General features: G+C 41.8%; 1 protein-coding gene across 1 annotated transcript in view; it reads right to left on the reverse strand.

The window, feature by feature from the left end:
* Positions 1 to 13,119, reverse strand: part of LOC129644558 (collagen alpha-4(VI) chain-like) — a 131,339-nt gene that overhangs the window by 99,578 nt on the left and 18,642 nt on the right. The window contains 4 exon segments of the mRNA XM_055570142.1: positions 2,806 to 2,884; positions 3,853 to 4,187; positions 9,886 to 10,440; positions 10,786 to 11,392. Of these exon segments, the coding sequence (XP_055426117.1) occupies positions 2,806 to 2,884; positions 3,853 to 4,187; positions 9,886 to 10,440; positions 10,786 to 11,392 (1,576 nt within the window).

Genomic DNA, 13,119 nt, shown 5'->3' on the forward strand with positions numbered 1-13,119 from the left:
AACATAAGTAGAACACTCTTTGACATAAATTGTGGTGGTGTTTTTTTTTGGGGGGGGGGGGTGTCTATCTCCTAAGGCAAAGGAAACAAAAGCAGAAATAAATAGGAGCTAACATGCTTTTGACGGAGAAGGTAATGGCACCCCACTCCAGTACTCTTGCCTAGAAAATCCCATGGACGGAGGAGCCTGGTAGGCTGCAGTCAATGGGGTCGCAAAGAGTCGGACACGACTGCATGACTTCACTTTTACTTTCACTTTTCACTTTTCACTTTTATGCATTGGAGAAGGAAATGGCAACCCACTCCAGTGTTCTTGCCTGGAGAATCCCAGGGATGGGGGAGCCTGGTGGGCTGCCATCTATGGGGTCGCACAGATTTGGACACCACTGAAGCGATTTAGCAGCAGCAGCAACATGCTTTTGAACTGTGGTGTTGGAGAAGACTCTTGAGAATCCCTTGGACCGCTAGGAGGTCCAACCAGTCCATTCTGAAGGAGATCAGCCCTGGGATTTCTTTGGAAGGAATGATGCTAAAGCTGAAACTCCAGTACTTTGGCCACCTCATGCGAAGAGTTGACTCATTGGAAAAGATTCTGATGCTGGGAGGGATTGGGAGCAGGAGGAAAAGGGAACGACAGAGGATGAGATGGCTGGATGGCATCACCGACTCGATGGAAGTGAGTTTGAGTGAACTCTGGGAGATGGTGATGGACAGCGAGGCCTGGTGTGCTGCAATTCATGGGGTTGCAAAGAATCGGACACAACTGAGTGACTGAACTGAACTGAACTGAACAGCAAAAATAAAAGCCATCAACAAAATGAAAAAAAAAAAAAACAGCCTATAGAATTGGGAGAAGATATTTGCAAATGTTATGACCAATAAAGTGTTAATATCCAAAATTTATAAAGAGCTCACACAATTCAATATCAGAAAAGCAAACAACCCAATTAAGAAATGGGCAGAAGACCTGCATAGACTTTTCCCCAAAACATAAGATGATCAACAGGCATATGAAAAGATATTCACATCACTAATCATCAGAGAAATGCAAATCAAAATCACAACGAGGTATGACCTCACACCTGTCAGAACTGCTAGTATCAGAAAGTCTATAAACAACAAATGTTGTGAGGATGTGGAGACAAGAGAATCCTCCTACACTGTTGGTGGGAATGAAAGTTGTTACAGCCACTGTGGAAAACAGTGTGGAGTTTCCTCAGAAAAACTTAAATAGAACTACCATATGATCTAGCAATTCTACATTTTGGTATATATCAAAAGAAAACAAAGACACTGATTCAAAGAGATAAATTGAACCCAATGTTCATAGCACTACTACTCACAATAGCCAAGATATGGAAGCAACCTACATATTCATGGATAGATAAATGGACAAATAAGATGTGGTTATACACAGCTGACTCTTGAGTAACATGGGTTTGAACTGCATGGGTCCACCTACAATGCAAATTTTTTCAATACTTGAGTACTATAATACTACAATGATGTATAGCTATACATGTACTATAATAATGTATGGCTAGTTGAATCCATGGATTCAACTGTGGATTAAATTGTGCATACAGCAGGCCAACCATAAAGTTATATATGGATTTTCACCTGCAGGGACATTTGGCACCCCTAACCTCCAGGTTGTTCAAGGGTAAACTCTACATACAAGGGTATATTACTCAGCCATAAAGAGTGAAATCTTGCCATTTGCAACAACATGGATGGACCTAGAGAGTATTGTACTTGGTGAAGTAAGTCAGACAGAAGACAAATACTTTTATGTTATTAACTTATATGTAGAGCATAAAAAATAAAACATACAAGTGAATATAACAAAATAGAAACAGACTCATAGATACAGAGAACAAACTAGTCATTACCAGTGGGGAGTGGAGTGCAGCAAGACAGGGGTAGTGGATTAAGAAATACAAACCCCCATGTATAAAATAGGCTACAAGAATATACTGTACTGCACAGTGAATAAAGCCAATATTTTACAATAACTCTAAATGGATTGCAATCTATAAAAATATGGAATCACTATGTTTGGCACCTGAAATAAATATAATAATGTAAACCAACTATATTTAGAGCATACGGATATATGTGTACTTTGGCCACCTGATGCAAAGAACCGACTCATTTGAAAAGACCCTGATGCTGGGAAAGATTGAAGGCGGTAGAAGGGGATGACAGAGGGTGAGATGATTGGATGGCATCACTGACTTGATGGATTTGAGTCTGAGTAAACTCTGGGAGTTGCTGATGGACAGAGAAGCTAGGCGTGCTGTAGTCCATGGGGTGCAAAGAGTTGGACACGACTGAGCGACTGAACTGACTGACATGTACATGTATATTGTGCAGCAGCCCCTGGAGATGACTAAAGAGAAAGAGTCAGGGAGACAGCGGTAGGAAAGGCAGGAGAAGAAATAAGGCCCAGGATGATTTTAGTTTAGGAAGAAAAGAGACCTATGGCTCCCAGAGAGCCTAGAAGAACAGAGACCCCCCCACTCCACAAGAGGCAGGAGCTGCCCCTGTGACCCTCCAAAGCAGACGCCAGGCTGGTAATTGGTCAGTCCTGTCTCACTCAGAGCAACCCTTAGTAAGTACTGAGAATGTGGAGTCTGGGGTCTCTCAGCCCTGAATAGCCCCCAGTTCATATGAAGAGGGAGACTGCGTGTCAACTTCAAGGGCACTGAGGTCCCACGACCTGGGGTCAGCGTCTGGAAATCTGCAAGACTGTGTCAGCCCTGTCGGGGGAACAAGGCCCCACAGGGCAACGCCCTGCACTTACCTTTGCTGCGGAGAAGCTCAGATACTTCCTTCAGTTTCTCTAAATCATCATCCAGTCCATCTGTAAACACTAGCAGGACCTGTTGTTTAGGAGAGAGGAGGGAGTTGCAGAAGCAGGGAGAGAGAGGAGGAAGGGAGGGAATCGGGGAAAGGCAATGGAGAAGACAGATGCTGTGAGTTGGGTCTTCTGGTATACCCAGCCTTTCACCCAGTTCCCTTTGGTTTTACCCATTCATCTATTTGTGACTTTATTACACATTCACTTATACTTCAATGTCCTCCCCTACATGCTCTCCAGCCCCCAGAAAAGAAGAATTTGAACCAGCTTAATGTATTGACTTAAAAATATATTCCAAAAACTTTTACAATATTGATCTTCATCAATGCAAAATTCCCCAAACTTTAACGCATTTTCTACAAATAAAACGTGCTGCTTCTACCCATAGAAAATTAACTTAAAAAGTGAATTCTATTTTTCAAGAAATAAACCCACTGGATACAGGATACGGGATTGAAAGAAAAATTCAATGTAACTTTCAAAGTTCGGGGATGTAATTTGCTAGTACATGTTATATGAGACTTTTTGCTCCTGTGACTCCTGCAGGTGCACAGTTCTGGGGACCCAGGAAGGGAAGTTTAACTGCTAGGAAGCTTTTAACTGTCACTAAAGGTGGTTCAAGGGGATGGTTAGAAAAATAAAGAGCCTTACTGTACATGACAATGAGTGACCATAGGAACTAATATCTTTCAAGATGTCTGGAATGAATTTGTGCCATGAAGGAATCTGGAATCACTAGCTGTGGACAACCTGAGGGCAGGGACTTTATCTTTTTATTCCTATCGGCATTCAGCAGAGCCTCCAGGGTTTGGTAAATATTAGCTGATTGAATGAAAACACGTCTCTTTTTGGTCTTTACTGAGTAAGAGAACAGAGCTCCTCTGGGTAAGCTCTCCAGTGAAGAACAATTTAGTTGGCCTCAGTCACAAAAGTGTTATCCCTCCAACTCTGCCTAATGGCTCCAAAGCAGATTTTCTTAGCATTTTTTACCTTCACATTGGCAGAAGACAGACAGATAGCACTCTCTCCCAGGGACTGCAAAAAATGCACATCCATATGGTTGCTTCTCGCAACCTGGTGAATCAAGAACTTCTGAATGGTCTCATCACTGTATTTTTCAAATCCTGAGTCAAAGATGAGCTGGCCCTTTGAGCTGGGAACCAGGTAGCGGAGCATCACGTTGGTCTGGCCTGTAACATCACAGCTAATATTGGGAAGCACAGCCAGCTCCTGCATCAGCTCTGGCAATAACCCTCGAAGCCTCTGCTGAACTTGCCTCGTGGGAGTGGAGAGATCAATTGCTACAGACAAATCTACACTGCATCCTTTGAAGGTAGAGGAGAAGGAAATCCAATTAGTCACCTATGACTGCACAACCCAGCCCAGAAGATTATCAGTCAATCTGGTCCTGCAAGGAGAATCTCCAACCAACCCACAGAAGTATAAGTGAAATAATGGTGTGATGAAAGAAATTTTCACATATTGAGATATAGGGAAATCTTCCTGGCTTACACGTGAGTTAACTTGAATTTTATCCAACTAAAATAGCCTGTTTGTAGCCAACAAACAGACATTGTACATCAGCTTCAATAACTAGAGAAAAGGACGCAAAAGTAAAGAACATCCATGTTAAAAATAAAGATTAAATGCCTCTCTTCCTGGGATGCCAAAGCTTGTTCTCCTTTGATGATAAGACACCCTTCCCAAGTGCCAAGGCCATGCTGATTTGCTGTGTACTTGCTGGACTGTTCCTTTTTTTCTAAAACTTTGAAGAAATATAGCCCTGACTTGTTTAATGTTCTTTGCTCTGACAGAATATAAAACTATACTGAAAACTATTTCTCTGGAGAAGTTTCTCAGAGTAATCTAGGAAGTGGGCTTCCAGGCTAGTCCTCAGTTTAGCTCAAAGAAAAAACAAGAAAACAAAACAGAAAAGATTTCTATTCTTATTATTGATTATTTTCAGTGACAAATTTTTGTTTTTTACTTTGGGGGATGGCTTGTTACCCAGCAAAAACTAACTGATACCTATATACTGTTTCATATAAGACCTGTTTCAAAAGAACCTCTGCACATCCTATTCCTTCCACCTGAAGTATCCTTTCCCATTCCCATCATTCTAATCTGGTTAACTCATACATATCCTTCAAGTTGAAGTTCAAAAGCCCCCTCCCTAAAGCATCTGTGATTCATGACCCCAGGTCCTCGAGTTGAGCTATTAGATGCCCCTGTATATCCACTCTTACTGTACAAGACCTTCTCTCTCTCTGAACAAACATTCCCTCATGGTAGAGACTATGTCTTCTTACTTTCCCAGTGTCTAACACAAAGGCTCATTAAATGTTCCCCAAATGAATGAAGACAAAATATAAAACAGCCTTGAGTCTCTTTCAGCACAAGCTGTACTATTCCCGTCTGCTCTGGAAGTTTCATTCATCACCCATGCAGATACCTTGTTTCAGAGAAGCATATTAGAAAAGATCAAGACTGATTATCACTCTCAATTTTATGTTTGTCCTACCTGAAAATATTTAAGCCCTCCTAGAAGGGTGTAGCTAGAATTGGAAGGCCCACTGATCTTTCAGGTTACACCTCAGTTGAGTTCAGTCACTCAGTCATGTCTGACTCTTTGCAAACCCATGGACTGCAATATGCCAGGCCTCCCTGTCCATCACCAACTCCCAGAGTTTACTCAAACTCATGTCCATTGAGTCAGTGATCCTATCCAACCATCTCATCCTCTTTCATCCCCTTTTCCTCCTGCCTTCAATCTTTCCCAACACCAGGGTCTTTTCAAATGAGTCAGTTCTTCACATCAGGTAGCCAAAGTATTGGAGTTTCAGCTTTAGAACAGTTCTTCCAATGAATATTCAGGACCAATTTCTTTTAGGATGGACTGGTTGGATCTCCTTGCAGTCCAAGGGGCTCTCAAGAGTCTTCTCCAACCCCACAGTTCAAAAGCATCAATTCTTTAGCACTCAGCTTTCTTTATAGTCCAACTTTCACATTGTACATGACTACTGGAAAAACCACAGTTTTGGCTACACCTACCCATTCCTAACAAGACCATCTACAAAATTTCACTAAGGAGGAAAAGTTAATGGTTACAAACGCATTTGGATTAGAATTTGGGTGCAAACTTCAAAATGTAATTTCTCAACCACAAAAGGACTGCTACTTATTAACTATTTCTTGACAACAAGCATGATATTGGATTGTCAAAGCCAGACAGGACATGAAGACAAACGTTCTCTCTTCAGATCAGCATAGACTGCAGTATTTGGCCCAGAATCAGAAAACAAAACTGCAAATTAGGGGAGAAGGAAGTTCCAAGGGAAATAAATAAACACTGGACCCTTCACCGGTTAACATAGTCATCAACAGTGGCTGAAGTTTCTCAGGGACCTGCGACCCAGGGCTGACTCATGAGTTTCAATCCCCTAAGTGCCACATTCTGTGCGAGCTGTCCAGATGTCTTTCTGGAATTGAAAAGACAGAATGTGCCTTACTCCCATCCTTCCATATAAAACATCTTGGCTTTGTTTTGATTTTTAAGTCTCTAATTGAAGTTTGCCATAAAGAGTTTTCACAGATGTAAATCCCATTTCTATATCAGATCTGAATTCAGAAAAAAAAAAATTCTGAGTATGGTATATTATTCTGACATTTCTAATTTACATTTTCCCCAGAAGCATTTTCAGTGGGTTTACCCTGTAATGCAAGGAGCACTTTCTTTCCCTGCTAACAAAGAGGGTTGACTCTCACCAGATAACCTCTAAAGTTTGTCTGATTCAGCTTTATAATTCTAGAATCAGTTAGGTTTAGCCATTATTAAAGTACCAGCTAACACAGAACTGGAGATAACTACAAATCCTAATTTATTAAATGGCTCAAAATGACCTGAGAAGACAAGCTGGAATCCTGTACCTCTGCTCTTCTCCAGGATAATCACAGACAATAAAAATGAAACAGAACAAACAACAGCAAAAATAAATAGGACTTTGGTTCCTGAAGAACTGGACTGTTTAAGGACATTCCATAATCCATGCTTATTTTAAAAAGATAATTCTATACATGTACTCTTTTCAATTGATTTCTTTTCAACATTTACTTATTTGGCAAGGCCAGGTCTCAGTTGTGGCTTGAGAACTCTTAGCTGTGGGATACGGGATCTGCTTCCTGACCAGGGATCAAACCCTGGATCCCCTACACTAGGAGTATGGAGTCTTAACCACAGACCACCAGGGAAGTCCCTCAGTTTATTTCTGAATTTACCAAAGGCACTGCAAAGTAGTGATATTCTTGAGATTTGTCGTTGATCAGTTGCTAAGTCATGTCAGATTCTGCCACTCCATGGACTATAGCATGCCAGCAGAGAAGGCAATGGCAACCCAGTCCAGTGTTCTTGACTGGAGAATCCCAGGGATGGGGGAGCCTGGTGGGCTGCCATCTATGGGGTCGCGCAGAGTCAGACATGGCTGAAGAGACTTAGCAGCAGCAGCAGCAGCATAGAATGTCAGACTCCCCTGTCCTTTACTGTCTCCCAGAGTTTGCTGACTCATGCCCATTGAGTCAGTGATGTTATCTAACCATCTCATCCTCTGTCATCCCCTTCTCCTTTGCCTTCCATCTTTCCCAGCATCAGGGTCTTTTCTAATGAGTCAGGTGTTCACATCAGGTGGCCAAAAAACTGGAGCTTCAGCTTCAGCATCAGTCCTTCCAATGAATATTCAGGGTTGATTTCCTTTAGGATTGATTCTTGAGATAGTAGAATCAAAAATGTTCATTTAATACTCTAAAAAATTGGCTCTGGCTTTGACACCAAACTGCTGGGAAGTTCAAACTCTGCCACCATTATTTCCCATCTGTGCTTCGTAACCTCTCTCTTATTTTTCTCACCTGGAAATTGAGTATCATAAAGAGAGGGCAACAGGTAGGAAGGCTAGGGCTCCCCAACTGGAGGAAATAATCTGTAAGTGGCAGACTTTTTTTTCTCTTTCTCTATACAAAATTAAAAGGAGATTTCTTTTAAATTCTATGGTGTCATGAGGACACCTGGTTCTGCCTGAACTTAACTTTCCTCAAACCTTGAGCCAACCAAAGTGTTTTTCTTATGGAAGTGTTTTTCTTAAGCTATGTTAATGAATTATGTATTTGCCTTGGAATCTGCCTTTCTTCAAATCTGTTGCACCTAAGACTCAAACCTTGAACCAATAAGGGCTCAACAAACCAGTACATCTTACTCATGGGAATGTTCTCTTAAGCTATGTTAATGAAACTATGCATTTGCTTGGAAATCTGCCTTTCTTTAAGATTCATGTCAATTGTTTTATGACTGGGGATGATGCACCTTCTGCCAATACTATCTCAAAATGCATATGGTGGGAGAGGCGCCTGATGCAATTCTCTCAGTTTTGAGGTGCTTCTTTTTCTGATTAGCAACATGCTAACAGATATACAACTCCTTGCTAAAAACTAGCAAGGGGGCACTCTTACTGCCCTCTTCTGATGTCTATGTCAGGAGCTTCCTCTATCCTTTTTATACTTTAATAAAATTTTATTACACAAATGATTCGAGTGATCAAGCCTCATCTCTCAGATCAAAATTCTCTCCTCTGGAGGTCACGAATCCTGAAGTAGCTCACAGCACACAAATAGCATCTGCCTCACATGGGGTTGATGCATTTCATTATATATTCTTTATGCATTTCATTATATATTCTTCCATATAATTCTACACTGTATACTATATTGTACCATACTGTACTTTACTTTGGGCTTCCCAGGTGTCACTAGTGATAAAGAACCCACCTGCCAATGCAGGAGACATAAGAGACGCAAATTCGACCCCTGGGTTGGGAAGATACCCTGGAGGAGAGTATGGCAACCCACGCCAGTATTCTTGTTTGCAGAATCCCATGCTCAGAGGAGCCTGCTGGGCTACAGTCCACAGGGTCTCAAAGAGTCAGACACAACTGAAGCTACTTAGCATGCACACACACACTGTACCATATAACCCCCTACTCAAAGTGTGATTAGAAGACCAGCAGGATCAGCATCATGTGGGAGCTTGTTACAAATGCAGAATCCCAACCCAACCTACTGAATCAGAAACTGCATTTTAACAAGCTCTCCAGGTTATTCAAATACATGCTAAAGTTTGAGAAGTCCTGTTGTACTCTGTTATACCATACCAAAGGGCAATATAGAACAGCATTTAGTATGCAGACTCTAGAACCAGACTGCCTTAAGTTCACATCTCATTTCTGCTATTCACTTAGACTAAACAACCTGATTTTGCTGTGCCTTGGTTTTCTCACTTGTAAAATATTGATAATATATATAAATTAATTATTAACAGGGTTATGTGGAGATGTAATGTTTTAACCTATGGAAGTCCACAGACCTGGCCCTGTACAAAAAGCACCATCCACAATGGAATGCTACTCAGCCATGAAAAATAATGAAATAATGCTATTTGCAGCAATGTGGATGGATCTAGCAATTATCATACTAAGTGAAGTAAGTCAGACAGAAAAATACAAATACCACCTGACATCACTCTTATGTGAAATCTAAACTATGACACAAAATGAACTTATCTATAAACCAGAACCAGACTCACAGACATAAAAGACAGACTTCTGGTTACCCACTGGAGAGGATTGGCCAAGGGGTGGATTGGGAGTCTGGGCCTAGCAAATATAAACCAGTATACAGAGAAGAGATAAACAAGGTCCTATTATAGCATAGGGAACTATATTTAATATCCTGTGACAAATGCTAAGTGGAAAAGAATATGAAAATATATATATACATATATGTATAACTAAATCACTTTTCTGTGCAGCAAAAATTAACACAACATTGTAAATCAATACTCAATAAAATAAATTAGAAAAAAAAAAAAAAAAAGATTCCCCAGGACAAGGCTAAAAGTATTAGTTTTATTAAGATAGGCAACCAGGTCCCTGACACCTACCGAGGGTTTGTGGATCAGTTAACAAGCCCTCTGTCACTCACCTTGTGGAATGCAAACCTGATAAAGAATTTCCTTCTCCAGATTTTGCAGGGACTCAAATTTTTCTTCATAGTACACTTTGCTCTGGTCGTTAGTGATCTCCAAAAGCTGAGAGAATTCGATTTCACCCACCCCAATGGCAAAAATAATTATGTTTCTGTCCCTCAGGACCTTGGCTGGTATAGCTACATTGTCCCGGGAGACCCCATCAGTGACTACAATCAAATACTGATGGACGCTGGGCCTCCCTCCTCTTGAACTCCCAAAAAAAGGCAGAGTAAAGTTCAGAGCTTTCCCAGTGTATGTGCCACCGTTGATTTGCTTAACGTCTGAGATGGCTCTGTGAACGTCCACCTTTGAGGAGTATTGGTTGAGCCTGAATTCTTCCTGGGGGTCTGAGCTGAATTGCAGAAGGCCAATCTGAATCTCATCAGCACCAATATTAGACTGGTTGACCATTCGCTTCATGAATTCCTTCATCTTTTCAAAGTCTTTTGGAGAGATGGATTCTGAACCATCCATCAGGAAGATAATGTCAGCTTTCCTATTCTTACAGGCTGGAGGGGAAAAGGAGAAGGACAGAACATTTACTCAGAGTCTGAAACAATTAATTACAAGTTCCCAGGGAGAGTCTGGGGTGACACATATACAGCATGAAAATATTTATAAAGGGGATGGAAGTGGAAGTCAAGGAAATAAATTTCTGTGACCCACCCTAAATCAGTCTCAAAATAAGACACGGCCATATTATAGAGATCTATCATATGAACCAGCTTGGTTTATTCTAGCTCATCCAATACTTTTAGACCTGTGAATCCCCAGTTCCAGAATGAAGCCTATTCAAATAGATTAGTCATATATACTCGAAGAGAGAGAGTGAGAGTGAAGGAAAAAATTCTTACTCTCTGAGGAACAGATGTCTTGCACCACTTCTTGTTGGATGGCCTTCAAGGACTCAAAATCATGCACGAAAAACATTCTGTCTTCAGCAATCTCTTGAAGCTCAGCAATATTAGCATCTCTGACTCCAACTGCATAAATGGTGACTCCATGGCCCCTCAGCGCCTCTGCAGCATCAGCCACCGGGTCCATAGATTGGCTGTCAGTGACAACGATGAGATACCAAGGCACGTTGCTGCGAGCAGAGTCTGCAAAGACCTGGATCATGCTGCCCAGGGCCTCACCCGTCTTGGTGCCCCCTCCCTTCTGCTGGATGCTGTCAACGGCTACCTCCAGCCCCGCCACACTGGAGTGCTGGCTGAGGGTAAACTGAGGACTGACTTCGTCCGAGTACTGAACGACTCCAAACTGGACTCTGTCGGGTCCAACGTGGAACATCCTTATCACCTCATTCATGAACACCTTCATCGTGAGAAAGTCGTCTTGGTGGATACTGCCAGACCCGTCAATAAGGAAGTAAATGTCTGCTTTCTCGATGTGCACACAGCCTAGGCAAGAAGAAGCAGCAGCAAGCCGTCAGAACGGCATGGGAGAGGGCGTGGGACAAGGCTACAGGTCCCAATCCCCCGGCACTCCCTCACTGCTGCCTGAGACTCTGCCTGTGTGTGTTCTTTGGCCAGAAGCATGATCAGCCCACACCCTGGGCAGGCGAGGGAGTGAGTGAGAGTGGCCACAGCAGCCCGTGATTGGAAGCGGGTAATGGATAAATATCCCAGCTCCCTCGCCCTGTGGGTGGGACCACTCAGAAGACAGCTCAGCAGTCTCCCTGAGTCTCTGGCAGAAGCAAGCCCCAGGTGCCTCCATGCCTCCAGCAACAGCCTGCTCACTAACTCAGCCCATTGCTGGCGGGCTCTCCTTCCTCTCTCCATCCCCACTCCCCTAACAGTGTCACCGGAGCTCCACTCCCAGATAAATCACTTGCATCCATAGCTCATATCCTCATCTCAGAGTCTGCTTATGAAGGCATGAGATAAACATTGCTTGACATTTCTCAAATGGGGAAATTGAGAACAAGCTAAAAGTAAAATATCAGCATATACGTGGCAGGAAAGCTATGACAAACCTAGATAGTGTGTTAAAAAGCAAAGACACCACTTTGCTGACAAAGATCCATATAGTCAAGGTGATGGTCTTTCCAGTAGTCATGTACAGATGTGAGAGCTGGACCATAATGAAGGCAGAGCACCAAAGAACTGATGCTTTCAAACTGTGGTGCTAGTGAAACTCTTGAGAGTCTCTTGAACAGAAAGGAGATCAAACCAGTCAATCCTAAAGGAAATCAACCCTGAATATTCATTGGAAGGACTGATGCTGAAGCTGAAGGTACAATACTTTGGCCACCTGATGCAAAGAGCTAACACATTGGAAAAGACCCTGATACTAGGAAAGATTAAAGGCAGAGGGAGAAGAGGGTGACAAAGGATGATATGGTTGGATGACATCACGGATTCAATGGACGTGAACTTGAGCAAACTCCAAGAGATGGTGAGGGATGGGAAGCCTGGCATGCTGCAGTCCATGGGATCATAAAAAGTTGGACACGATATGGTGAATGAACAACAACTTGAAGCTATGGGTTGTCTCAGCATCCAATATTCCTGCTTCTTATGTGAGTTAAACTTGTTAAATACATGGGCAAGAGAGTGCATTTTAGGAAATTTAATTAATTAAAGTTAATATAAAACTTTGCTTTTTATTGAAGTATAGTTGATTTACAATGTTGTGTTAGTTTCTACTGTACTGCAAAAAACCTCAAATAGCCAAAGTAATCTTGAGAAAGAAGAATGGAACTTGAGGAATCAACCTGCCTGAAAAACTTGAGGAATCAACCTGCCTGACTTCAGACTACACTACTAAGCTGCAGTCATCAAGACAGTATGGTACTGGCACAAAGACAAGAATATAGATAAACGGAACAAAATAGAAAGCCCAGAGATAAATTCATGCACCTATGGACACCTTATCTTTGAGAAAACAGGCAAAAATATACAATGGAGAAAGACAATCTCTTTAACAAGTGGTGCTGGGAAAACTGGTCAGCCACCTGTAAAAGAAAGCAACTAGAACATTTTCTAACACTATACACAAAAATAAACTCAAAATGAATTAATGATCTAAATGTAAGACCAGAAGCTAAAAAACTCTTAGAGGAAAATATAGGCTGAACATTCTCTGACATAAATCACAACAAGATCCTCTATGACCCACCTCCCAGAGTAATGGAAATGAAAACAAAAATAAACAAATGGGACCTAATTAAACTTAAAAGCTTTTGC

Source organism: Bubalus kerabau, chromosome 2 (genome assembly GCF_029407905.1).
Source record: "Bubalus kerabau isolate K-KA32 ecotype Philippines breed swamp buffalo chromosome 2, PCC_UOA_SB_1v2, whole genome shotgun sequence".
NCBI lineage: Eukaryota > Metazoa > Chordata > Mammalia > Artiodactyla > Bovidae > Bubalus > Bubalus kerabau.